At 45.7% G+C, this 27,149-nt stretch overlaps 1 protein-coding gene across 1 annotated transcript in view; it reads right to left on the bottom strand.

The window, feature by feature from the left end:
- Positions 1-3,078: 3,078 nt before the first annotated feature.
- The window catches only part of SLIT1 (slit guidance ligand 1), a 128,546-nt gene continuing 104,475 nt past the window's right edge, over positions 3,079-27,149 (bottom strand). Inside the window, 25 exon segments of the mRNA XM_015415898.1 lie at positions 3,079-3,403; positions 4,149-4,360; positions 5,694-5,953; positions 5,955-5,982; positions 6,400-6,436; positions 6,439-6,554; positions 6,871-7,001; positions 7,206-7,443; positions 8,511-8,648; positions 9,466-9,559; positions 11,883-12,022; positions 13,468-13,565; positions 14,093-14,217; positions 14,864-15,027; positions 16,088-16,159; positions 16,569-16,640; positions 17,991-18,062; positions 19,584-19,652; positions 20,337-20,469; positions 21,871-22,037; positions 22,704-22,847; positions 22,993-23,136; positions 23,595-23,669; positions 25,310-25,454; positions 26,376-26,399. Coding sequence (XP_015271384.1) covers positions 3,165-3,403; positions 4,149-4,360; positions 5,694-5,953; positions 5,955-5,982; positions 6,400-6,436; positions 6,439-6,554; positions 6,871-7,001; positions 7,206-7,443; positions 8,511-8,648; positions 9,466-9,559; positions 11,883-12,022; positions 13,468-13,565; positions 14,093-14,217; positions 14,864-15,027; positions 16,088-16,159; positions 16,569-16,640; positions 17,991-18,062; positions 19,584-19,652; positions 20,337-20,469; positions 21,871-22,037; positions 22,704-22,847; positions 22,993-23,136; positions 23,595-23,669; positions 25,310-25,454; positions 26,376-26,399 — 3,137 coding nt within the window. The 3' untranslated portion in view covers positions 3,079-3,164.

Raw genomic sequence — 27,149 nt, 5'->3', positions numbered from 1 at the left:
TCACATTGTGGCCATCCAGTTGCCCCAGAGGGCCAGCAAACAGGACATAGAGGCCCAAGTCCTCCCCTGATGTTGCCTCCTAGCACCTGAGTTTCAGAGATTTACTACCTCTGAATATGGAGGTTCCCTCTATACAGAATGGCTAGCAGCCATTGATAGGCCTATTCTCCATGAATATGTCTAAGTTTATGTCACATGGCTACCAAATTTTATACAATATAAACTGCTTTACTGCCAAAGTATAAAGTTGGTGGTAGATAAGAGTAAAACGGAGGGATTCAAATATATGGATATTTGCAGTTCGGTATGTGTAATTTCTTTTATTAGACATGTGAGGTCTAAAAAAAATGCCAAAATCACTAATTAGGTTTTTTTTATCATAACTTAGGAACCTAACAAATGGGAATTTTAAAAGCTGTACATTTGCTGAGAAGAAAAATACATTTAACATTCTTGGGATTTCTAAAATAAATAGAAATACATAATACTTGGATAATAAAATGAGAGGTTGGAAAAGTGGTGGCAGATTTAACTGCCATTGCAAATCATTAAATTCCAATTGATTTGGTGTCACTACCAGCTGTACTTGCCAGCAGATCCTGCTGGAGTTAAGACTTAATGACGGTGGGAGCAGATCAAGTCTTCCTGCCATTTATATTGCTCTGTTTTATTCCACTCATTGCACTGCTTCTTAATCTGTACAACTGGCAGTTTCCATGGCTAGCACAAGCCCAATTACATGCCAGGGACTCTGAAGAGCTGTGGGTTGCTACCTCCCACAGTCATGCATGCCTTTCTGCAGGAAGTGTAGAGGTTGCTCTTTTTTTTTTTTTTACTGTTCTGATACCTCCCAGAACAAATGTGCTTATAATAATCCACATATTTTATACCTGAGAGCATTCTATCAGCATCTCCCCCAGTAAGCTGGCTCCTTTTGTACCATACTGCCTTACTTGTATCTAGCACATAATAAGCCTTAAGGGCCTAGATAGCCTCAACCTTGAGTTGTGCCACATGCTAAATCCAAGCAGCTGCCCTAGGAGAGTCACCTGTACGAAACAAGCAACAGGAAGCTAGTTGAAGCTGCTCTGGAAACTGGACTACATGTAGAGCCAAGGTTGTGATCTGGACAGGACCCACTGGTTGGGCAACAGCTGATTTATTTGCAGCAGAGAATCTGTGCTCACTCCACAATTGGATTCTTACAGGACAGTCCTGAATACCTCCACTTTAATTTTTTGAACAAAGCTGGTTCAAGTTTAGAAAGATTAGCGACATACTTTCAAGCCTGAAGTTTCAGGTATCAGGGCCTGAGTGCATAAATAGAACTTCCAGTGCCCAGGGCATGCAGCTTCAGTGTCCAGTATACCTCTTTGTCCCTCTCCACTGTCAGAAACAGAATAAATTGTGCAACTCATCCGCAAACTTTCTTGATTGGCATGATTCATACAGGTCAGAACAGAGGATTCAACTCTTCTTTTGCATAATTTCAGTTGCAGAAATCTGACTTGATTTTTAAAGTTACTGACTTCCCTCTTAGTCAGGGACTAGTGCTGAAGACACCAAATTTTGAACTTCATAGAACACTTTCTCTGGCAGAGAGTGATAGAGCCAAAGTGCTTTTGACTAATATGCAGCTGTTTTTGTTTAGGTCCAGTCCAACATAACTATCAGACAGATCTGGAGACACAGAGAAAGAAGACATAGTTTACTTTACATGCCTAGGCACTGAAGGTCCACCTTATTCCCGTAGATGCTGTCAAGATGATGCAAGACACAATAGTGTTATTCTTGTGTCAGCATGGCTGCATCTAAGGAAATAAGATGTGGGCACCTCCTTTGGGAACGTGAGGCAGTGGCTGGTTCACCCAATTCCATTGTCTGTTATGGGAACATTACTTGATGCTTGGAGCAGAAATGTTATAATAAACTGAGTGCACAAGACACATGTGATTCATTTCCTCCCTTTGCCTTGCCAAAAGGCAGGTGAAAGTGAACATGGTAGGGATAGAAATTGTCCTAGAGCTGATAGCTGGTGGAGTACAGAACACTTGCCACTCTTCATATTGAGATATTTTGTTGCAGAAAGCAGCTGGCATTGGGACAGGGCAGATGCTGAACCAGTGAAACTTAGTTCTGTCCTTGTAGTTGTATCCATACCCAAGAAAGCTGCAGGATTTACAAGTATGAATATGAAAGTGGGGCCAGCCTCCCAGTGCCATCCAGCAGAACTACAATGGGGAAAAATTAGCCAAGGATTATCCAGCTTTTGTGCAACCAGATGCTATTCATGTTTACTTTGAAGTACATCCCCCTATTCAATAGGGCTTACTCCCAGGTAAGAAGATGATTGAAGCTACAGGCAAATCATTATATTCTTGGTAATAACAGTGGCTCAGACATCCTAGAGTATGCTATGTTTCTTTTTATGAATAGTTGAAGGAATATCTGAACACAGGATCATGAGGCTAAAGTGATTTCTTTTAATCACTACCTTGTAAACAATGGGTTGTATGAGGCACCTGTTCATGCAGTCTCTTCCCCTTCTCCTAAAACATTTTTTTCTCGTTTCTCCTGTCCTGAAGCACATGTCATTCCTGCCCTTTTCCTTGGCGGCTGCCTCTGTGTTGCTGGCCATTTAGCCCCATGAACAGCAGATGAGTTTGCAATGAAGGGGCCGTGAAAAGAGAAACAGGGAGATTAAGAACTGCCCCCCCCACACACACCCGAAAGCAGGCATGGTGCAGATTGGCCGGCTCAGACACCAGGTAAAATGACAAGATATGAAATGGCAGGATCCTGCCGAAGGCATGGCCTTTCAGGACAGCACACCAGGTAAAACAAATAAGCATGATCAGGCTTGATAAGAATCCATACTGTGCATAAGGAGCAACCCCCAGACAGTGTCTGTGCTGGATATAAATACATCTGTTGTGCTGGATTGGCCAGAAGAAGTCTTCTATCTACACCTTTGTCTGGTCCATCCAGAAGAGCCACTCTTGCCAAGCCAAAGGAGCTGCTCAGTTGCCAAACTGAGTGTCCTAGCCCTCCCCTCACCCATGAAGTAACTGGGGCAAGAGAAGACAACAAGTCCATTCCCAAGGCTTCTGTTAGGACAGGCCTGTCCCACTAGTCTCTGGCTCTGGCCTGTCCCTTGCTGGAGGCTACATGCACTGAGAACAGCCACATTTGCTGGGTTTTTCCACCTCCTCTACAAAGGAAGAGCCATCGCTGCACTCAAAGGTGTATTTCCTGCGCTTCAGACGCAGTCCTGCACAGCAGCCCGGGCCTGGGCACGATCCTCGACACTCCACCCAGGACACAGGACGTGTCGTCTGGCAAATGGCGTAGCCTCGCTGGACCTGATGGAAATCACGCACAGCCTCACCTCGGCACTCCGACTCTGTGGGAACATTTGAAAGGAGCAAGTCAGGCATTGGGCAATGCCCTCTGGTTGGTATTACTATTCCGTCCACATTGCTTGAGGTAAAAATAAATCTGCTGGTAAAATCAAAAGCTTGTGATGAGGGACAGCCCCACCTTCCTGGAGTCTTAAATGTTTGGGGACTGGCATGTAAGGGCAGTTTTTGGACATTTATCTCTTTTTCTTGAGCCTTGATTGGCTGAGAGCCATGTGAAAATGGTCTCCATCCTTCAATGAAAGGAGGAGACATAGAGAAAGCCATCCATTCCAGACAAGAAGGAACAACAAAATGATGCTGTATAACTGGGAGACATGGTTTTATTGGTTATGTTCCCTGTGGCTGGAAGAAGCGAGTTCAAGTGTGTCTTTGTTTTGGATGCGGTTCATGCTGGGTGCTCTGTAGGAAAATTGAGATGTGTATTCCAATTTGTTTTGCTGCAAGATGCAGACCTGAAGCTTTTTTCTACCAGGAGGTAGAAATGTACTGTAGATGAAGGTCTACAGTTGCTAAGTAATTTACTGGGGAAGGGTACTAGAAAAGGAGCAACATCCGAGTGGCCCCTACTTAGAACTTCTGCCATCCATGAGGACATGCCTGGGTTAACATGATATTTCCAGCATAAGTACATGCCCACGTGTCTGGGTGGGGAAGACTGTGTTCCCTTAGGGATCTTTAACAGTGGCTCAGAGAGAAATACAGGGTAGGCATGGAGACTTGTCTGACCTTGCTCACAGAGGTCGCCATCGAATCCCCCGTTGCATTCACAGAAGGCTTCACCTGTGTCTGAGATCTGACACTGACCATGGACACACTGCAGATCTTTGCATGGGTTGTGGAGCTCCCCTTGCTGATTGCATAAGGCCCCCTTGTAACCATCCTGGCACTGGCAGCTATAGGAGAGCGCATCAAGGGGGACACAAATTCCATGTACACATCTGCAGATCAAGCAAGACATAAAACAGAGTTTAGGTTGATCTGGCCAGAGCCTCTCTCTTTTTTAATCCTCCGCCCATCATCTTCTATCAGAGGAAATTGTTAGCTAAAGAGAACCCTTTCTGTGCTAGGATTCCTTTGGTGTGCTTGGGTCTCCCTTTTGCTGTTCTGGTCTGCCTCTGGAATGCAGCCAGTAACAGGGAACAGTGTAGCCGTTTGAGAGAGAACTTCTGGGTGTCTAGGTGAAGAGGAGTAAAGACTCACAATATTCTGTCTTGTCACTTGGGATACATTTATGTTAGAAAAAATTTCAATATACGATACCGTACATCAAAACGAATGTGAATTTTATAATCCACTCAGTATATGGTTCCCAATACTAGACAAAATATCTTTACACAGATTTGACTGGGAGAACATCTCCGAAGCTAAATACAAGATGCTTTATAATTAAAAGAGAGACTTAGTATGTTATTCCTTCAACATCTTAATAATGACTGTTATTCATATATCACAAAATCAAAGATCTTAGATAACAATTATTTAATGTTATAATTCACCTGACATCCAAAAAAGATTTATATGTAAATTTTCGTTTTATCTCTATGTAACCAACCCATTTTCTTCTTTGTAAAATGGTTTGTGTCATTGTTTTATTGAAAGTTAATGTTCTGTCTTGTCCAGGAGCCTCAGAGATACACCATCCTTGCACCAGGTTTCTATTAAGGGGTGTTCTCCCAGTCTGCCCAATTTCGCTTTTCCTAAAGATTTTCCAAAGCATAACTGCAGCTCAAGCCAGAAAAGACTGAGGTGCTGCTGATTTGTAATATTGCTATCCAGGAACTAAGGAGTCACCTGTTGAATAAGGTTGCACTCTCTACAGGGTCACAATTTAGAAAGACCTACTAGATGTGTGTCTACAGATGGAGGCTCAGATTTCCTTTGTACCACACAGTGATTTTTCTCAGCCTTCATTGATACACCAACTGCAGTATTTATTAGATAAAGAAGACCTGGCCATGGTTATCCACGGTCTGATCACATCCAAATTAAGACTACTGCAATATATGTGGGTCTGCTTCTAAAGACAATTCTGAAGTTTCAATTATGGAACTCCTTCCTCACAGCAATCCACTGGGTGCCCAGTTTTAGATTCAAGTGCAAGGTTAAAATGTCTTTGGTTTGGTTAATGATTTTGTTCTTGACTCAGGTTCCACCCCACCCCCCCATTACAGCTCCATAAGTAATGTTTTAACAGTGTACTGTATTATTCCATTTTATTTTAATTGCTGTTTTATTTGGTGTCCCATCGATGCAGTATTTCAGTGTACTCACTTGTTCCCCTGGCAGGGGTTGCTAATGGGCTGGTCACAATGGGGCCCAACCCAGCCTGGGTCACAATGGCAAATGGGGCCATGAGCAGTGTTGGGCTGGCAAATGCCATGCAGGCAGTAGAGCTTGCGGCAAGGCTCACAGCCAGGCACCACTCCTGGCTTCATCTGGGTCTTGGTAAAGTCCTGCAGTTCATTATTGATGTACAAGTTGCGGATGCAGCCATGGAAGCTTGAGCCGTTCAAGAGCTGCCAGAGGCGGAAGGCAGCAGAGTTCACATCCACAGGCATCCCTAGTGGGGGAGAGTCATAGTGGCAAGGTGAGGAGCAGGAAAAGCAACAAGAGGTAGAGTTCTGGGGAAAGAAATGGATTGGAGGGGGGAAAGTGTTTTTCTAATCAGCAGAGCATACGGGGTGGGTGGGTACTAGAACCTTGGTCAACCATTTGGGGGACACATTTAACCCATAAAGTTCCATTTCCTCCCACCTGGCACTCAGCCAGTTTCTCTCCCATTTCATCCCTGGCTCTTGCATCACTACACAGTGGAGGAGATACCCTTCTGAGCAGAGAACAGCCCAAGCTAAGGATGAAGGATCTTACAACACAAATGGTGCAAATGTGGAAGCAGCAAAAGAAAGTATCCCTTCCTGTTGGAGCAGAAACATTCCATCCCCTCCCCAACTGAACTGAGCCCCGGTCACAGCCCTACCCCCCACGTAGAGTGGAGCCTCAGAGTTCAGAGTGTGGGCCTTGCCAAAGCCATCCATGGTCATGGGGTCGCCTCCATCAATGGAGAGGTTCACCATTCGCTCAAACGTCACAAGTTCCACTGTATGGAACTGCCCATCATTGATGGTCTCTGCACTAGGGAGAGAAGAGAGATGTGGGATGGGAAAGGCTCATGATACCCACTTCTTCACCTACCATTAGGTATCTACAGTCAACCCTTGCCCATCCAACGTACAAGTTCAGTAACCACATTTAGTCCTCCATTGTGTTCTCTAATCAATATCTCCTTCTGTGACTTCTGCAAAAGGTCTCAACACAAATCTTGGGCAGCAATCCCAGTCCCAACCCTTCCTTTTCTACCACATGGATAACATGCAGGTTGCTAAGGCAGTGACAGATCTCTCTAGGTTCTGAAGGTTTTACTGTGACTGAGGGAGGGACTGAGAGCTACCTGTAAATGGCAGAGCTGGGGTAGGTGCCTGGGTCATAGCTGACACGCACATGGCCTTGGTATAGCTCCACCGCCATGTGGTCAGTGTCTCCATTGTACAAGAGGATCCCATTGTCCTCAGCTGTAGAGACCTGCAGAGAGTAAGAAAGTGAACAAGCAAGGAGCAGGAAAAAGATACTCTACATCCAACTTGCACCATAAATAGCACAGATCAGGCAAGCCGCTCTGAGCCTGCCACGGCGGGGAGGGCAAGATACATATTTAACAAATAGATTTAAAAAGTTGCCCAATGCCCACCCATGGGGTAGGATGGAAGCTTGGTTTCCATCTCTTACCTGCAGAGTGATGTTAGCACTGGGCCAATTTTGCAGGTCGGTGAATTGGAGGTATGTGTCCCTGTCTATAAAGTTGACACTCAGAAGCTTCTCACATTTGGGGCCTCCAAAGCCAGGAAGGCACTGGCATAAGGCACGACTGCTTAACTCCACACAGTTGGCACCATTCTGGCACTCTGCTCTCTCGCAGGGGCTGGGCTGGAGGGAGCCATGGGGTGGGATCTCACAAAGCTGGCCACTGTGATGAAGTGATCATATAAGAAGACAGAACTCAGGGGAGCGACTCACAGGATCACACCACAAGGCCTGTGCTCCCACACACAGACCACAGCAGGAACCAGTGGAGGATGTTTAGGGTCGTGCACGACCTCCACCTGCCACCCTTCCACCCTCATCTGAATTCCCCTGACCAGAGATGGAGCAACGCACAATTAGAAGCACAAAGTCACACGTGAGCGCCTAGAGTTTTCTTTTTCCCCGATGAATGGCCACATACGGAAGGACTCCGATTCCTTTCATAATGATGGGACGGGAGGAGAGAGAGAAAGAGACTGACTGACTTGCTCAGGATATATAGTCCTGAATCTACTTTATGCAGACTCTCTGAAACTACCCAAAAAAAGAAAAATATGGCCCACCCAGTGTTGTATTTCATCAGATTTCAGAAGCTAAACAGTATTTGGCCAAATACTGGCCAGTATTTGGATGGGAGTCCTTCAAGGAATACCAGGGTCGTAGCATGGGGGCAGGCAATGCCAAACCACCTCTGAACATCTCTTGCCTTGAAAACCCTATGGGGGGGGGTCACCATAAGTCAGCTATGATTTGATGGCACTTTCCACCACCACCACCAGTGTCTCTACTACTGCAGGTTGGAGCCGCGTCACATATCTGCACCTATTTCGATACGCCTATTTCTGCATACAGCAGGATCACCCCTACTATGCAATTCAGAACATCTCAGTTAAGATGCAGGAAAATCCTGTGATGAACCACTGGCTGCACAAAGGGATTCAAGCCAGGCAGCCAATTCCCTCCATGGTATAGGCATAGCAAGTATGAAATGCACCCTTTTTTCCCCTCACAAAAGCAGCCAAACTACCCTGGAAATAGCCGTGTTCTTAAGTCTAGTCTCTGTTTTACTGACCTCTCCCTTCCAGTACAGTTTTACTGATCTCTGCTCTGTTTGGGTGGATGGAGAGAATCTTCAAGCATAGGACAGGCCCTGGTGCTGACCTCCACAGGATGCCTGGGGTTGGGGGGAGGATTTGTGTTCTTGGCATCTCCTCCATCGAATACACGTACCTGTAGCCTCCAGTGCAAAAACAGGAGTACCCATTTGGTTCATCAAGGCACTGTGCATTGTTCTGACACTGGTGGTCTAGGCAGTCATCATAGTCCACACTGCAGTTATCTCCCACATAGCCAGGCACGCACTCACACCTGGAGGTAGGAATAAATCACTTAAATGAGCCAGGCTACCCATCACTCCAAGAGGCAGAAGGACATATGCCAGGTGGTGCCTGTAGCCATGACAGTACGCCTTTTCTGTCTCTATTATAAGTCTTTACCAAGCCTACTTCCAAGTCTGCCTTTCAATCTTTCCTCTCCCAGCCCCCCCCCCCCCCGGTAGTAGATGATTCACTAAACGCTCTCTCTGTACCTATCCATAGAAATAAGTCTAAATATTACATCTAACAACTAAACCACAGCTTGTATATGACTAATGACTTAACTATAACCATTCTCAAGATGGAATGTCAGCTTTACTCAGGGGATTACCAGTGCTGACTTCACACAAGTGACTCAGTAGACTTAATGAAAGGACTGGAAGATTCTGAAGAATTCCTACCTTCCCGAGGCTCTTGCCTTTTTAGAAGTTTATGGAAAGGATTACAAACCAGAAAAAGCCATTCAATGTATATGTTCAACAGGCTGCACTACATTACAAGGACATCAGTATTCCATTAGGGGTAATGGGTCGGATCCCACCATTTAGTTCTTTGGTGACTCTGTCTTCCTTCAATGCAAGAGGGAACACTGGTGGGCCCAGTGGTAGGAAGCAACCCACCATTATTCATCTCTTCCTGCTTATTACAGTAACTATAGAATTCTGAAAAAGAAACTTCCATCATGCCTAATTTCACAAAAACTTGGAAAAGTTGGTACATCTAGTTCATACAAAACCTACTTGGGTTTTTTTGGACAGTTAATTGACAATTAAAATCCCCCCCCCCCCCCCCCCCCCCCGGTCACTCACTTGGGTCCATCAGGGGAAACCCTGCATTTGGCATCATGTTGGCAGGGGTTGAGCTCTGGAGAACAGACATCCACAAGCTGCTCACAGTAAGTCCCTGCGGGAAGCGGGGGGGGGGGAAGGGTGAAGAGGGAGAGAGAGAGAGAGAGAAGCTAAGCTCATGCCTAATGCCTCCTGTGATCTGGCTGAGCCAGCACTTCCCAAGGACAGAGGGAAGGACAAGACAACCTTTGCTCTCCAACACTTGCTGGATCAACACAGATACACTCAAGCCACCTACTATGCAGCTCTTTTGAATTGCTGAGTACAAATGCCTACTCATCCAAAAGCTAAAATGGCTCCAATATCTTCCATTATTATTAGAGGGGGCCAAGCCACATGCATGCGATGAATGTACTTGGCCCTTAATTTGGCAACAGGGTTCACTATGATAATTTGATTACTATGCGTTGGTTCTTTCACTTCCAGTGGTCATGAGCAATGTTCCCTCTAAGCTGTGGAATCTTGTGAGCAGAAATTCTACTGGCATTAATGCTGTGAGCAAGCAATTTGGCTACTGCGTAAATTAGTTTGCTCTGGAGCCATCCTTCCCGAGCGAAGACAAAAATGTGTCAGCCAGAGGCTAAAAAACTGTGAGCTAGCTCACACTAACTCAGCTTAGAGGGAACACTGGTCATGAGGACGGACAAGGTATGGGCCACCAAATCCCTGCCTTTCAACTACTGGAAATCATACTCACTCCTCCTAGCCTATCAGTGCAAAAAACGGGAATAGAAACTTGAATGAAAAAAGAAAAAAAATTCAGGGAAGTTTCTGCAGGATGCTCAGTTCTTCCTCTGCCACCACCTTCTACGCTTTCTGCATGGAATCAAATAAATATATGTACAAGACAAAATAGCTAGATTGAATGATGGACAGAATGTATGACTGTGCATACACACACACGTGTGGAAGGCCATGTTAAATGGGGATGGATCCACAGCAAGGGGAGTGTGTTTCCTAATGGAGAGAGGAGTATGAGAAAACCATCAGGTCTTATTTAGAATCCAATGATACCTTTAAGACCAACAGAGGCTAATTCAAGGTATGAGCTTTCGTGTGCAAGGCACGCTTTTTCAAATACATTTGTATTTGGGGGGGGGGAGTATTTGAAAAAGTAATGTTGAATTTCCCACATTTATAGGAAGAAATCCGAGTTTTCTTGAGTGGCATCTAATTATGTACTTGGCAGTTAAATTTGGATATTGTTCCATTGACAACAAGGAAACATAACATTTGTGTGAAGGCATGAGACTGTAGCAAGTTATTTAAATTGTAATTTGATAAGGGAAAGAACGATGGGGAACTCTTATTTCCCAAACAACTAGGTCTGCAAGCAGGAGGTCCTGTTGACTAACAAGGTCTGATGGTAGATCCAGTTGGCTAGCCGTGTTGGTCTGAAGCAGTAGAACAAATTTGGAGTCCAGTGGCACCCTTAAGACCAACAGAGGCTTATTCAAGGTATGAGCTTTCGTGTGCAAGGCACGCTTTTTCAAATACATTTGTATTTGGGGGGGGGGGGGATTTGAAAAAGCGTGCCTTGCACACGAAAGCTCATACCTTGAATAAGCCTCTGTTGGTCTTAAGGGTGCCACTGGACTCCAAATTTGTTCTACTGCTTCAGACCAACACGGCTAGCCAACTGGATCTACCATCAGACCTTGTTAGTCAACAGGACCTCCTGCTTGCAGACCTAGTTGTTTGGGAAATAAGAGTTCCCCATCGTTCTTTCCCTTATCAAATTACAATTTAAATAACTTGCTACAGTCTCATGCCTTCACACAAATGTTATGTTTCCTTGTTGTCAATGGAACAATATCCAAATTTAACTGCCAAGTACATAATTAGATGCCACTCAAGAAAACTCGGATTTCTTCCTATAAATGTGGGAAATTCAACATTATGAATTTATGAGGCAGGGAGAAGGGAACCAATTCTGAGAAATTTGCATCTGCTTCGTGAACAAAGGGGCATGTCGAAGGTGACACTGAACTCTAGCCTGGCTGTTCTGCTGCAGACCAACACGGCGGCCCTCTGGAACCTCTACATGGAGGGACACCACCAATAAGTCCTACTGACTGGGAGAAAAGTGGGATATAAATATTTTAAATAAATAAAATTTAAAAAAAAACCATCAAAGGGCATCCAGGGTGAATAATGGCGTGTCTTGTACTGTCAAGTCTTGGATTCTGTGTACAAGGACACTCATGATAAACCTGCCTCCAGTAATGGAGTAGGAAACTTAAATGTCATAAGCTGGAATCCGATTGCACAGTTTGCAAAGGCAATGCATCTTGAATATTTCTGCAATGGTCTGGTTATGGTGTCGGGACCTGAAGGGGCCCACGGGATCCATCGCTGCGCACTTATGCCTACTCTACCTGTATAGAAGGGAAGACACAAGCATGAATAATTGATGGAGCCGTTGACGCATGTGGCACCATTCTTGCAGTGGTTGTTGTTACAATGGTTGGTCTTCAGACTGCAGGTTGGTCCTTCAAATCCATCCATGCAGGAACACCTGTCAGAAAAGAAATAATGGTTATTTAAACTGCAAATTCCAAAAACTGGAAGCTGTTCACTGCGGGGTATTTTGGAGGGTGGGCAGTCACAGCCTTCTCTAAGAGTCCCCCAGATCTCCCCGGTTCTGAACACCACATAGTCCTGCACCCAGGGCATTTCTGCATCTGATTGGACGGATGTTAAGCGGAATCAATCTGAGTGCCACTGGATTGAAAAGGAGTTAAGGAGATCCTTGTTTTGACAGAGATCTAGGACAGATGGGGCCTGGCATGCTTTAAGTTCAACAGTGGTGTGGGAGATGTGATGTGAGGAGAAAAAGGGGGCCTTTGTTTCAGGCAAGAAACAGGCACAGGCCTGAGCAGCCACAAGGCATGAGAATCAGCTTTCAGAGCCATATTTTTATTCTGAAGCCAAACAAATGATAAATTTATTTTATGAGAGTCAGTGTCATGCAGTGTTGGACTAGGGTCTGGAAGACCGAGGTTCAAATCCCTGTTCATGTCAGAGAAGCTCACTGTGGAGATACTGATAAACGGAAATTCACTGCATTCGTATGAAGTGTCAGCAGGTAGTAAAGTGCAGGGTATATTGCAAATGCTGGCAACTTGCATTTATATTGCCTGCAACCTATTTAGCTGGGAGTAGTGCAGGAGCAGGGGACCGTCTTTCACATAGACACTGAGTTGCTCTGTGGGGCAGAAGGCCCTCATACCCTTTCCAAGAGGAGTCATCTCCCTGTTTGCTATCGTTCCCCAAAGACAGACTCTCGCCTGGCATGTGTAGAGACTCAGCTTTGTCAGCCCCAAAGGACACTGTGTGCTAGCTTTGAAGATGCTGGGTTGTTATGGAGACGGGATGAGAGGCCATTTAGCATCCTGGCAATTTGGGTGCACAGACAAGGCTGGGGCCCCATTCTCTCTCCACTGCCTGTGGTTTATTTTCAGCCACTAATTATGGTCTGTTTCCCAGAAAGCCGCCCACACTGTACTCTGGAGAGTGGAGTGAGGAGGAGCTCTGTGCACAGAGGTCCAGCTACAAGGCAAAGTCCACAGCACCCCAAGAGGCCAAAACAGTAGCTAATTCGGCGGGGTGCAAGTCTGCTAATAGTTTTCTCTCCCAGGACCCAACCTATATTTACCAAAAGAAACTGACTGCAGAGTCAGAGGGCTTGTGGTGGTGGTGGTGGGTCTTGCCTACAAAGTGGTGGGGCGCAGGAGGGCACGCTGGAGATCAAAGAATTGCTTCCCTACTGACTGCTGCTTGAAGGAAAAGGCCAGCAGGCTTTATCAGTGGAAGGCCTTAAAGGTATGGGTAGCTGGGCAGCCTCTGGCATTTTACTGCAACTGGCACCAGGTCGGCAAAGCGTCTCAAGCCATCCTGAATAGGAAAATTCCACCCATCACCAAGCAAAGCCCCTCCCCGAGATACGGAGCTGCCACTCACGTGAAACTGGCTCCATCCCCTTCATGAGGCAGACAAGTCCCGCCGTTCTCACAGGGGCTACTGGAGCAACCATCAAGAGAGACTTCACAGTTTCGACCCTGCAATAAAGGGAAGAAGCAGCCTCAGTTCAGAGAAAGAAAGGCTGAGCTCTGGCTGGGAATGGGGTTTTCTCAGCCCCAGCAGTTTCCTTATCAGCCATTAAAAGAAAACCCATAAGGAATTGGTAGGAGTTGCTACCTATATTCAAACCTGGTCAACTTTTGGTTGGGTTTTGCTAGCAGAATTTCCCTTTAAGCTCAGCTTCAATGTTATTTGATAGCAACTGCTGACATTTCCATATATGCAAATGAAGCAAGGGATGCAAATGAAGTAGCTGGAATATTCTTTCCCCCTCTAGTAGCTCTCTGGCTGATTAGTTGGGTAATGACCAGCTGGGCCAAATGTCAGGATGGAGGCAATGCAAGCAGTTGTCCTGATCAGATGCAGGATGTCTGAGCCCTGCCCATAGCTTTGGCCTTCGCCCACAAAAGCTGGTGTTTGAGAGGCATGGCCCTCAAAGCACGGAGAAAGCCATCCCCTTCTCTTTCATCCTCCCTAGTCCCCACTGTCTCCTCATCCATCTCACCTTATAGCCACTGGAGCACGTACAGCGATAAGAAACCAGAGGGTCTTGGTGACAGGTGCCCTTGTTTTGGCATGGGTTGGAGAAGCAGGGGTTACACTTGGCCTGGATGCTCAGGGGAAGAGGGCCTGCGTAGACAGAGAGGGACAACAAAGTGCACACACTGGAGTGCGCGACTACAGCCGAGGCATTGGTGTGGGATGGGATGTATATGTGCTTCTGCTTAGGACTCTCATATACTGTTCTTGCTTGGAACTCCCCTTCAGAGGCAGTCTTGGTCAGAGGCAATCACAGATGAAAAGTGACTCTTATTATGTCCATTAGGATGTTATTTACTTGTAGTGTCTTGACGTGGAAGAGAGGCAACATATCCTCCAGCCTTGTACCTGTGACTCTCCTGCAGAGGTCTGCCTTCTGAAAGGATGAGCCTACCTTCTGAGCACTATCTAAGGCACATTTGTGGGCCTGGAGGTTTCACATCACACACTCCACCCACTAGCATGAAGCCTCTCCTCACTTCCCGCCTCTCACACATTAGCAACACCTTCTCTTTCTATGCATCCAGTTTTCAACAGCCCCGCCCACACAATACCGTGCCCACCCAACCCTTTCTTCTGATGTGGTCTTGATGCTTTGTTGCTCATGCTCAACCCCCAATTCAGCTGAAAAATAGAAAAAGAGCAACTGAGCAGCCTGGAATGGGCGTCTCCTTGCCTACTCATGGGAAGTGCTCGAGCAGATTCTCTTCCTCTCTCCACCACCCCAGTCACTTACCTTGGCACTCAAACTTTTTGGCTGGAGTTGTGAGCAGCAGTTTGCCCTCCATATCAGCAGGGCCGGCACAACGGGCGATGCCAGGCTCTTTGTAACCGGTTTTGACCCAGCCTGAGAGCCAGCGCATGTGGCAATCACAGTACAGTGGGTTGGCACCGATGGCTCTGTGGGGCAGGGAGAACCAGAGCTTTTTCATCACTATTAAAGGTACAGTGGCTTTCTGCATCTGGACACTGGTGCTGTTTCTGAAGCTATATCTAGACTGTACCAGTTCACCCAACTTTGACTCAGCATGCTAGACAACAGCCCTGGAACTGATCAATAATCTTCAAGTGTCCAAATTCAGGCTTTGAATCCGTCTGCTCAAAGCAAGAGGATTACATTCTGGGCTAGTCCCTCTCTCCTGAGGTTTTAGAGCTGATTCACACATGCAGTGCACATCAGTATCTTAGTACTTGATGACATTGCTTTATGAGTGGCAGCTAAAGATGTGAATTGCTTCCAGTGAAATGCAGAGTGTTCCAGCAGATCATCACTGGATGTTGCAGAGCCAAAGATATCTATAGAAGTAGCCTCCAATATGGCTACCTTCCCCAGAGGTGTTGCTCATTAATTAATTTAAAATGCATATAAATTACAGTTGGAAGCTGAGCTATACAAAAATCTCAGCCAGCTGATAGAAAACCATTAGCCTGCCTCCAGAGCGCCGTCCTAACATGTGTCCTCCTTCATCCTGCCCCCGCCCCATGTCCTCATACGCAGCTGGGTCTGTTGTAGCTTTACAATTCCTGCTAGTCTAGGAGACATTCCCCTGAGTTGTGGTGAAAAAGTGAGGCACAGTATAGCTACTTCCCTAACCAAGTCTTACTGGCCATTTACCATAGGGACCAAACTCCCTTGCCTTGTATACAGCTAGCTTCCGGTAACAGGTGCAGTAGGAATTTCATCACAATTGCAGCAAACAGAGTTGGATTGGTTTCTGCTACTATTCAGTATCTCGAATGCGCCCACCCACACAACTTCTGGCAGCCATTAAACACAAATGGAAAAAAATGCCTAGCACTGCTTTCTGGAATTATCCAACCAACTGAACAAAACAGCAGAAAACAAATTATGCTCTCTTATTTGCACATCCCAGGTACAGCCCCACAGACTTCCAGGCAGCTCCTCCAATGGGAGTCTCCTACAGGGGGAAAGGGTGCCCAGACTGACACAGATACTCACAGGTGAGACAGGGAGATGACATCGGCAAAGATCCCCTCTGGGAGGGTGGCGATATCATTTCCATGGAGGGATCTGCACACAAGCACAGGCAATAGTTCTCATTGGCCACAGGGACTGGCAGCTTAGGAGCAAGTCCCTGCCCTGTCTATGGGGTGCATTTGGTAGTCCAGCCTGGCTGGCTAAAGGCACAGAAAAAGCCAAGTGAGTTGTCATGGACCCCCAAACATGCATCAGAAAAGTGGCCTATGAGAACAGGGTCCCACAGTTCACAGGAAGTTCATTGGCCCTTCCCCTGCTACATTTTGCCTCATTGATAAGCTTCTTAAAGAAACAGCTTCCTATCCCCAGAAGGATCAGGCCAGGGTTAGACGGCAGAGAAGTGGACTAGTTTGAATTCTTGGAGAAGGAGGTGGTGGTGAAAACCTTGAGCTGGTACAACTGGGTGTGTGTGTGTGCGCGCGCAGAAGTACAAGGTACCTACAGCAGTCGCAGAGAACGGAGACCTTCAAAGGCCAGTGGGGGGATGCACTGGAGTGCGTTGTAGCTGAGAATCCTGGGTGATGGTGGAGAAAGGAAGGAACAGTCTGGATCAACACACACTCTCTAAAGACATCCCACAAACTCACTGAGTGGCTTCCCTTCTCCCAGCATTGTTTCTTTCAACGTTCCCCAAGTGGCAACTCTCACAAAATGGGGTCGCAGTTTTTCTTGGGGTTTGATTGTATTCCATCCTGTGTGGCTGCTGGTATCGTTTTATTCACTCCATATATGACATGCAGCCTAATTTGGCATGAGCTTAAAACTACACAACTCATGATAATACAAATAGGACTTAGAGGAGCTCGCTAATTAAAAATGTTTAGCCGAAAAGCTACCTTACTTCAATCCTAGTAATTAATTACTTAAATGATCAAAATAACTATTACACAATCCCAGTAAAAGTAATAGCTTAACGATTATTACACTGACAGCTGTTTTCTCCCCCAAACAAATAATATAGGCATGCATCGAAGAAGAAGAAGAGATAGCATTTATACCCCACCCTTCACTACCTGAAGGAGTCTCAGAGCGGCTTACAATCTCCTTTCCCTTCCCCTCCCCACAACAGACACCCTGTGAGATAGGTGGAGCTGAGAGAGTTCTGACTGAGAACTGCCCTTGAGAGAACAGCTCGGAAAGAACTTGTGATTGACTCAAGGTCACACCAGCAGCTGCATGGGGAGAAGTGGGGAATCAAACCCAGTTCTCCCTGATTAGAGTCTGTGCTCCTAACCACTACACCAAACTGGCTTTCATATTTGGCATGGGGGTACGGTATTCAAAGTTAATATTTTACTCCTTTTTTCATACGGGATAGCTTTTTCTGAAATCCAATAAAAACCTACAGTTTAAAGGTTCCAGTTTACAAATAAATTATAAATTGATTGATGTGTTCAGTCTTAAATATGTCTTCTAAATGAGCAGTGTAAATTTCTAGCCCTCCTGGCTGATTGTCTAAATCATGGGAGCCCTGGCACACATTGAACTTTACTGTCAGTAGCACGGACAGGAAATACCCAGCGTTTAGGATTATGTAGCACTTTTAGGATTTGTTCACTAATGTCAGGATAGAGGTTGACTGGTACATGTGCACCATTCACGTGGCTTTTGGCAACTTCCGGAATCTAAAACTGAATGGACGGCTGTGGTGTGATCTCTCACAGGCGTGCAGACGCCATCGCAGGCAGGCACTCATGTTTAGCTATTTGGAAACAGACTGGTCCACTCTTTCTAGTGGTGTCCCCTGTGGCCAGTCGGTGGCCTCTCTGCTAGCAGGAAGCATCGCTCTCCTTTGAGCAGCAAAAGCTGCAGCAGCACACTGTTCCCTTCTGACCTGCTATGCAGTTTTTTACTGGGCACTCACAAGGTGGTGAGCTGGCTCATATTGGTGAAGGAGGAGTTGCTGAGGGAGCTGATCTTGTTGTTGCTCAGGTCCCTGTAAGGAAAGAAACACCAGACAGCCTCTAATACCATCTTTGATCGGCTAGTCCTTCAGCACCGTCCTGACCTCTTCTCAGTACACCATGAGGCCGGACTACCCACTGCATGCTAAAGATGCCTGGAGATCTGTGCTGGGAATCCCAGTCCCAGGGGCGTGGAGGCCCAATTCAGACAGGGACTGTGGCATATACACAAAGCGGTCCCTCTCCCCCCCCCCCAATACGGCCCCAGGCAGCTGCTATTCGCCTCACTGGGGAAAACCCATCGGTACCTCATCAATACATGTGGAGCCCCAACAAGGCAAATATTGCCCTCCCGGACTGTTTCAAGTTGGGGAAATGACCATGATCATAGCTGGCTTTAAAACAGGGTCTGACAGATTCATGGAGGATTATTCTATTAATGGCTACTAGCCATGGTGACTAAATGGAACCTCCTCAGATAGAGGCAAAAACCCCTGTGAATACCTGTGCGGCATCAGAGGAAGGCTTGCGCCTCTGTGACATTTGTTTGGCCCTTCAGGAGAACTGGCTGGCTGCTGTGAGAAACAGCATGCTGGACTAGATGAACCACTAGTCTGATCCAATAGTCTCTACTTATGTTCTTATGTTAACAGAAAACAGGTGGACTGGAATGCATTCATCCACTACTTGCACACAGTTCAAGATGTCCCAGCAATCATAAGAACATTTTAACTGCATCCTGCTTGGGGGATGTGCTCTTTCGATGAAGAAGAGTCAACTTTAAAAATATTTCCCAATAATAAATCTGCTTTCCTCAAGTCTTGTCTTACCCTCTCCTCAGCTGCTGAGAATAGCTGAATGTTATATTTGAAACGTCATGTAATTCAGCACGGTCCCCATTCCTCCTCTTAACCTCTTATGCTGCACAGAGGAGGCAGGAAGAGTTTCCCACCCTCAGAGCTAGCTCCCTTCACCCTCCTCCTGGTAGCCACATCTCTACGGTTCTATACTCTCTCACATTTTCCACGAGGTGTACTTGTTTGCATGCGACTGCACAGAACAGGCTAGGCAACGTGGCACCAGAGTGTACAGTTCAGCCAGGCCTTCTGCTCCAGTGTTCTTGGGCATCCACTTCTGGTGTGATTTCAGGTGTCTGGTGCTGCTATAAACAGCTGCATCCCTACAAGTGCTCTCTTTTTACAAGTGCTCTCTTTTGCCCTGGCAAGCAGCATGGCTGCCCCCTCGTTCTACTAAGATTTCATGTGTTCCCTATCAACCCACTGGACCAGCCTTAGCTTGGCTGAACCATGAAAACCAGAACAGTTGATCAGCATCCACTGAGGTACAAGTCTGCACCACTCTACAGCGATCTTTCATCCCCAAACACTCCTATGGGCAAATAGCATGGAAGCCAAATATAACGGTGCAAGGCAGGGCCAGGAGCCTCTAGTTTTAATCCTGGGAAATGGTCCTTCCTTCTCCTGCCTCTCTGAGAAAGGCTACGGCAACCCCTTGTTCCTTGTGCCATCTCTGTTTGCTTGACGCATACTTACACCAGCTGAAGGTAACGGAAGGTGGAGAGCTGCCCAGGGACCAGGGTGAATTGATTGCCATCCAGATAGCTGCAAGGGCAATCAAGAACGTATCAGGGATCACAACAGAGATGCAAATGTCAGGGTGAGTCTCTGAGAGGAAGGATAGTAGTTTGCTAATCATGGTGTCCAGAAAAGGACTGTGAACTTAGGAGCCATAAGCAGTGATGGCCATAATACCCGCATTGCTCTGCCACCAGGACCAACTAGTGGGAAACCATCTGACTGCTACTGTATTTGTAAATATATGTGCTTCGCATTTGTATTTCTAATATTACAAAGGAGCTAGCATCCATTTAGGGATACATGTTCCTTTATGTGCAAGTTTCTTAAATTTGAAACGGTGTGAGTCCCACACTTGCTCTCTTTCTGTCTTTCTGCCATTTTAATTGCTATGGGTAGAATTCATTAACTTCATGGAACAACAGACTGGCCCCACATACTAATAATTCTAACATTATTATTTTCAGAAAAGAAAGAATGCTTTCATAGATCATTAAGCACATGGTTTTTGAACCTACATTCAAAAAGACATCTTCAGGATATGGAACTATGTGGGCCTTACAAGGAAGTCATTGCTTCTACAAAGCAGAGTTAGGACTGAAGCAGGTTTTTTCTCACTTGGCTGCTCCTGGCCCCTTAAATCCAAGGATGCAACACATCTGTCCCCACTGCTCCCCTCTTCTGATGCACTGTCAAGTCAGAGTTACTCACAGTTCTGTGACATTCTTGGGGATCCCCTTGGGGAGGGATTTCAGATGCTTGTTGCTGCAACGAACGACAGTGTCCAGGCATGTGCACTCCTGGGGGCACTGAGGGCGCGGGAAACAGCTTGTCTCCTCCTGACCTGTCAAGGGACAAGCCAAAGGAGTTATAGAGGAAATGGGCAATGCGATGGCATTCGAGAATCCTGACATAGTTAATTATCTCAAATCTCTCCAAGGAAATCAGAATCTCCACCTACCCTGGTCACTCTATAAAAGCTCCTGGATTTTTTAAATGGCCACAGGCATCAGCAATTAGATCAGAGAAAATTAATTCATTTAGGTGATTAATCCATTTCAAATAAAAACGTAGTTTTAAATTTGAAAGGGTGTGAAAGGTCCCTTTGACATATATGCCCTGCCATTGATTTCTACAAGAGACTCGGTGCAGAGATGTATCCTGAAAGAGCTGCAGGACTGTGAATTTATTTTTCTGATCAACAGCCACAGCCAACCATCCTCCACACACTTCGTATCAGAAGCAGCTATTTGGATCAGGGCCAATAGTGCAAGAAGATTTGCCAAACAGCAAATCATTAATCTATTTAGTAAAGTGACCCTGTGTTAAACATCTCGTAAATATCTCCAGTGCTGAAAAATTGTACTTACTTAGACTGAATGGTTAAATAGCTGATTAAGTTGACTCGCTTTCAGCCAATTAATTGACTTGGAAAATGCTTGAAATCAAGTGACAACCCAATCAGCAGCTCATTACATAATTAGGGTTTCTGACACCCTCAGCAAAGTTCAGATTTTGGTAGTGCCAAAGGAGCTAGGCATGCCCATGTAAAAGATGCTGAGGTAGCATAGGTCCATGCTGGCACACTAAAGACGGTCATTTCAGTTTAGGGAACAGTGAGGACAGCAGCAGATTTAACTCCACACATGCACACACGTACACACATGCGTACACACACACACACACACACACACACACACACACTGCTGCTGTCACTCCTACTCAAAAGAGGCTGCCCAAGCATGAAGTGGATAATGCACATATTTCTGCACACATTATTTCATCTTTGGAATGCAGTCCCAGTTGTGCTCCCACTCAGCCTGTTTCTATAAGGAAACCTGTATCCCTGTGTGAATTGTTTTTCAGAACTGAAGTATAATGCAATAGTTTCATACATGCTGTGCAGGCTGGGCTAATGGACATTTGGCATATTAAAAGTTTGCTTTAATATTCAGCAGTTCCATGCCCCACTGAAGCCAAATTCTCTACAATGCACATTTGTACATGTGCATTTCTGTGCTAAATCTACTGAATAGTATTAGGTGGGGAGGGAGCTAGACAGAAATTTGAACCTGGTTGAAATACAGCACTTTGCCACACGACAGTACACTGACCCACTGGTAGAAAATCAAACATGGCTTTGTAGGGGCAAAGGAGAGCTTCTACTCAGCCACAGCCACAGTTTGTGTAATTCCTCCTTCTCCATCCATAATATTATCCAAAACACCTGGTGCCTGTCAGTTACCTTCCTCACACCTGAAGTCAGGGAAGGCCACATCCTGCAGTGGGATTTGACGTAGGAAGTCTGGGTTATGGCAGCGTGGGTTCCCTGTAACAATCTTCCTCCTGCGAAGCCAGTCACCTAGCCAGGCCAGGCGGCAATTGCAATTGAAGGGGTTAGCCAGCAAGTTCCTATGTGGGAGGGGGAAGACAGGGAATAAGTAACCCAGGCTATGCTGAGACAATCTTACATGGCATCCATGAAGAGGGATGGCATGAAAGACCCCCACCCTTTTGCAAATCAAGCCACACCTGTGCTCCCTAGGATAAAGCAGGTGCAGCAAACTGATTGAACACTGTGAGCTCCGAACCACAAAGTCAGTCCCTGGTTCAAATCTCATCTCAGTGACAGGCTCGCTATGACACATTAGATAAGTAATAATTTTTGCAGTGACAACCCACCCCTGCACTATCAGGATGGTAATCCTGACCTACCTTACATGAGTGCTCTAAGAATTACTGAGAAACACTCTGAACATTTCAAGCTGTTTGTATTACTACAGTCCAATCTTGTGATATCACAGATACATGCCAGATTCCACAGGTGTGGAGTTAAAGCCATGGAACCCAGCTAGACATGAATGGGATCATTTTCTCTGAGCTACCGTTTCAGGCTGTCTGCTTATTCTGGCACTGCTCCTGATTGGGGCCCATTCACACTGCTAGGAATGCCCCGGTAGATGGCTGACAAAAACATACTGAAAAAGAAAGAAATTGAGACCAGGAGGGAGCATGATCATCCTGATTGCCCCCCCCCTGTATATGGGAGGTACTTTCCCACCTGATGTCATGACTCACAGTGTAGAGAGTGACTGCAATGTGTCAAAAGCACCAGGTGCAATGGTGCTGATCTGGTTGTCATACAAAGAGAGAAGGCGCACATTGCGCAGCCCGGTGAAGCTGTCGTTGTGGATGCAGTTGATACGGTTGTTCCTTAACATTCTGGAAGGGAAATAGTGGAAAGCAGCCTTTACTACCAGAGACCTCAGGGGGATCTGGCAACATTCTCCACACACCCTGCTGCTCCCCACATGTACTGATAACCCACAGTGTTCCTTTCACCCCGCTCCAGTTGGGAGCAACTTACAATGTCCTCAGCCCATCAAGGCCCCGGAACATGGCACTGCGCACTGACTCCAGCTGATTAGCAGTCAGGTGCAATTCACTGACTGAGGCCGCCCCCTCAAAGGCCCCATCCTCAATCTCTGACACCTTGTTGTTGCTCAGATTTCTGGGAAAGAAAGAAGGAAGAAGTGAAGAGTGGACTGCAGGAGCAGGAAGAAAGCTTTCACATCTTAGCATACAGCCTACAGGGAGCTCTTAGCTCAGCTCTTAGCTCAGATGAGTTACTTTAGCTCCAGCTATGCCAGTTTTATTTACGCCACTCAGCTCCCCTCAATTTGTTACTGAACTGCCCTTGCTCCTACCTTGGAGGCTTTCTCCCACTTTTAGCCTTGAATCTGTGACATTAAGAAAAAGAATTCTCTGAAGCCATTTTCCATGCTGCTTCTGAGAGTCCAGGCATGCTTGTGGCTCTGCCTCACCCGTTAGAAACATCTGAATTGCTGGACATCTGCTACACTGAGAGTCCTATCCCTACCACCACCTCCATTTTTCTGGAACATCCCCCAGATCTTGTGCAAGAAGGAGGTCTTCTCTGTTACTAGAGTCTGTCACGTACACACTCACATTTTCTTTAGGTGAGGGAGCTTCTTGAAGATGCCTGTAGCTTCCAGCACTGTGATCTCATTATTATTTAGGCGCCTGAAAGAAAAACAAAGGAAAGTAAACACTGAAAAAGTGAGAATGAAATTAAAGCCAGGAAAACAAAACAAAAAAAGGGGATTCTGGGCGCATTTCTCAATATTCTCTAAGGGTCCCTTCACACATTCCCTTCCCCCCTGTGCTGAGGCGACTGCTATATAAGAAAGCATGCAAAAGTACAATGTGAAGCCAATACACATCAGAAGAAGGCAAGAAGCCAATTCACATCAGCTTTCTAAATTGTATATCTGCAGCAGAAAAACACTTGCATTGCACTTCAAACAATATAACACCCATGCTTTCCTCCACAAAGATTCTCTCAAAGTACACATTTGAAGTGGCTGTATGAAAGTCTTGGTAGTGTGTATAAGACAAGGGTCATTCCACTGTACTCTGTGAAGTGCCTGCACGCGGAATAAGTAAGACACACAAGATGTTTCAGACTAGAGAGGCATACACCTACACATGACAGATACAAAAGGAAAGGGAAGAAATAGGGGGAGCTGCAAAACATGAAGTCCAGGAAATGCATAGAGCAATTCTAGACTTTGACAATGCATAAAGTGGGCAGTGGATGCCGGAGATGAGGGATAAAAAGAATGAAGATTGTCCATCGTGCTGTGTTTGTTTTGTATCTTTGAACAATAATCTAGGGATAAATTTGCTCTTGAAGTGATTTAAATATGTAGGGAGACAGCCCATGGATTAAAAAGTAGCTTTCCTCTGTACTTTCTTTTTCAACTTAAATAGCTATATTCAAATTGGGCAGAATTCACAATTGGCAGCAAACGAGGGATGGGCACCAACTGCGAAAAAGCAGTTTGGTTCATGGTTGAGCCCTAAACCATGAACTGAAGTGAACCAGGAGGTTTGTTCACAAACCAAACTGGTTCGTGGTTCATGGCCCCACAAACCCCATTGAAAAGGACTGCAATCCCTTTAAATGGGGTTTGCAGAAAAACAAAAAAAACCCAGCTGAGCAATGGGGAACAGCTTGTTCCCCACTGCTCAGCTGTTTTGGGCTGTCTTTTGCACAGGAGTACTAGTACAATTTAAAGGGACTGCAGAAGGCAGCCTGAAAAACAGGTGAGCAGCAGGGAGACATTCTCCACCAGTCAACTGTTTCAGGCTGTCTTGCGCAGAGGCACTCCCAGCCACTCAGCTGTTTCACGCTGTCTTGTGCTATCTCTTTAAACTTTAAAAGGACTGCAGAAGACAGCCAGAAAAACAGCTCAGAGTCCCTTTAAACCCCTGCTTTCTTCTCCATCCACAAACTGCCACGAGCTACTTTAAAAGTTCATGGAAGTCCATGATGATAGACTCATCATGAAGTAATATTCATGAAGCACGAACAGGGCAAAATTTGTGACGAATTTTGCTCCGTGGTTCAGTTTGTGTCCATCCCAAGAAAACATGCAGTGAACCTTTAAAAGAGTGTCTCTGTAAGTCTAAACATTTTTTTGACTTTCCAAGCAAATACAAAACGAAACTGTTGATTCGGGATATCAATAATCCTAAAATGACAACCTCTGGAACAGACTTGGTTTCCAGGATTGTGTAAGACACACAGACATCAAAGGATTTCAGGGTTTTTGAGGGAGGGGAGGTCATAAAGTTCACAGATAAAGACAAAGCCTCACAACTCAGCTGTGGCCTGTGGAAGGCGCTCTGGGATCTTTGTCAGTTTCAGATTGGAACACTCCACCACATTGGCTTCACAGCGGCACTTGGGAGGGCAGACCACATCACTGTGGCATTCACTGTTCAACTGGTAATCTTCTGTACCTGCCCGGGAGAGAAAACACCGCCTGCTAGTGTATGTGTTAGTCTATACACATGGATGCATATGTGTGTGGATGTGACAGATGCTGCTACAAAAGTGCACTCCAGAAGGAAAGGGAGGATTCTCCCCGGCTAGGTAATCCTTAGTACTCTCATGTGCTCACCCTGCCTTAGCCCCATGGAACTCCCTCTTCACAAGAGTGGAAAGCAAGGATTAGATGTGGGAGCCCAGCTTTCCAACAGGGTAAGGGATCTACAAGTACTTCAGGAAGAAGCGAATGGGCCTGAAGATTTCTGTATCCTAAGCTGGATACTTGGGACTGAGTGAGGACTAAAACGAGTTTCCAAAAACCCAAATTCCATTCCTTGTTCTACCACACTGCTCCTCCTTCCCAAGTTGTACAGTCTCTCTGGTCATCAGTTCCCCATGCACATAACTCTGCCTGATCCTGCCATAGACGGGAAATTAGAAAAAAAATCCAGTGGGCCAACGATTCCTTTAGTTTCTATAGTACTTCTATAGGTCCCTTTAGCTTCTATGGATGCAAAGACATCTAAAACAGAGGCATTAGTATTCAAACATTTCAAACTCTTCCTGGCATCTCTCCTTCACGGGCTCAGCAAAAAAAATAAATAAATCCAGACAGAATTCCATTCCAGATCTGAAAAGTTGAGATGCTACAGTAATAGGAAAGGTTCGTCCCAAAGAGAGAAACTCACCAATCCCAGTCTGATTTTTGTTATGCTCGATGCCTGTAAAGACTGCATGCCATCTTTGCTGGGCTAAAATACAGCCATTCGAAACCAGCATAATGGGCATTCCTACAGCCCCACTGTGCCAGCAGAGGAAGAGTACCATGAACACATGCATGCAACTAGCACACAAATCCTAACAAACCCAGTCTCTAAGTCCTGCTCCCTTACCTGGAATGAAATACTGCTCTTTGGCTGTGAACAGAAACATGCAAACAGTGTTAATGTAAGCACAGTTAAACTTAGGATACCAAAATCCATCCCCCTCATTATTTTCAATATCTGAGTATACGTGGCAAGAAACTATAGCAGGTACATCAACTCTTAATATGTTTATCTGAATTAAAATAAGTATACTGCTCCATCATCCATTACAATGTGCACATTCTTTCTGATATTATTAATTTTTGTTTTAAATAGGAAATGGCACAGTCTTTGGCCTTTCAGTTTTCATATAAGTCAATAATTTTATGGTAATATATCCAGCTCTGTAGAGGACTGAATAGAATGTGACGATTGCATTGCCTCAGCTAAGTCCTTTCTCCACCCTCTCTGGCTTGGCTTCCCTTTTTGGATACAGGCAGCATTATGCTTGGATCCAGTGACGCACAAGTAGAAACACAAACAGACTTAGTGCTGTTCCACTTGAGCAACATCTAGGGCTTTCCACCCTGTATGTTATGGTGACCAGAAATTGGTTGGGCAAGGTCTTGCACAACTGGAAATGCATGTGAAGATGCAATAAGTTTGGCAGCATAAGCAGCACTTCTGCTTGCACAGGAGTACTAGTACAAGCAGAGAATTTGTACTGGACCAATTCCTGTTTATGAACATGGTGATTCTTTCTAAAAACCCTGGCCACAGATATGTTAAAATGAAAAGAAGGAAAAAAGAACTAGGCTGAGTTTATGGATGGTGAAGAACCACAACTAATTCTGTGCCTTG

This window comes from Gekko japonicus, unplaced genomic scaffold (genome assembly GCF_001447785.1).
Source record: "Gekko japonicus isolate JY-2015 unplaced genomic scaffold, Gekko_japonicus_V1.1 scaffold59, whole genome shotgun sequence".
Classification (NCBI taxonomy): Eukaryota; Metazoa; Chordata; class Lepidosauria; order Squamata; family Gekkonidae; genus Gekko; species Gekko japonicus.
The sequence above is the reverse complement of the archived record's forward strand: the minus strand, read 5'-3'. Positions and strand labels throughout refer to the sequence as shown.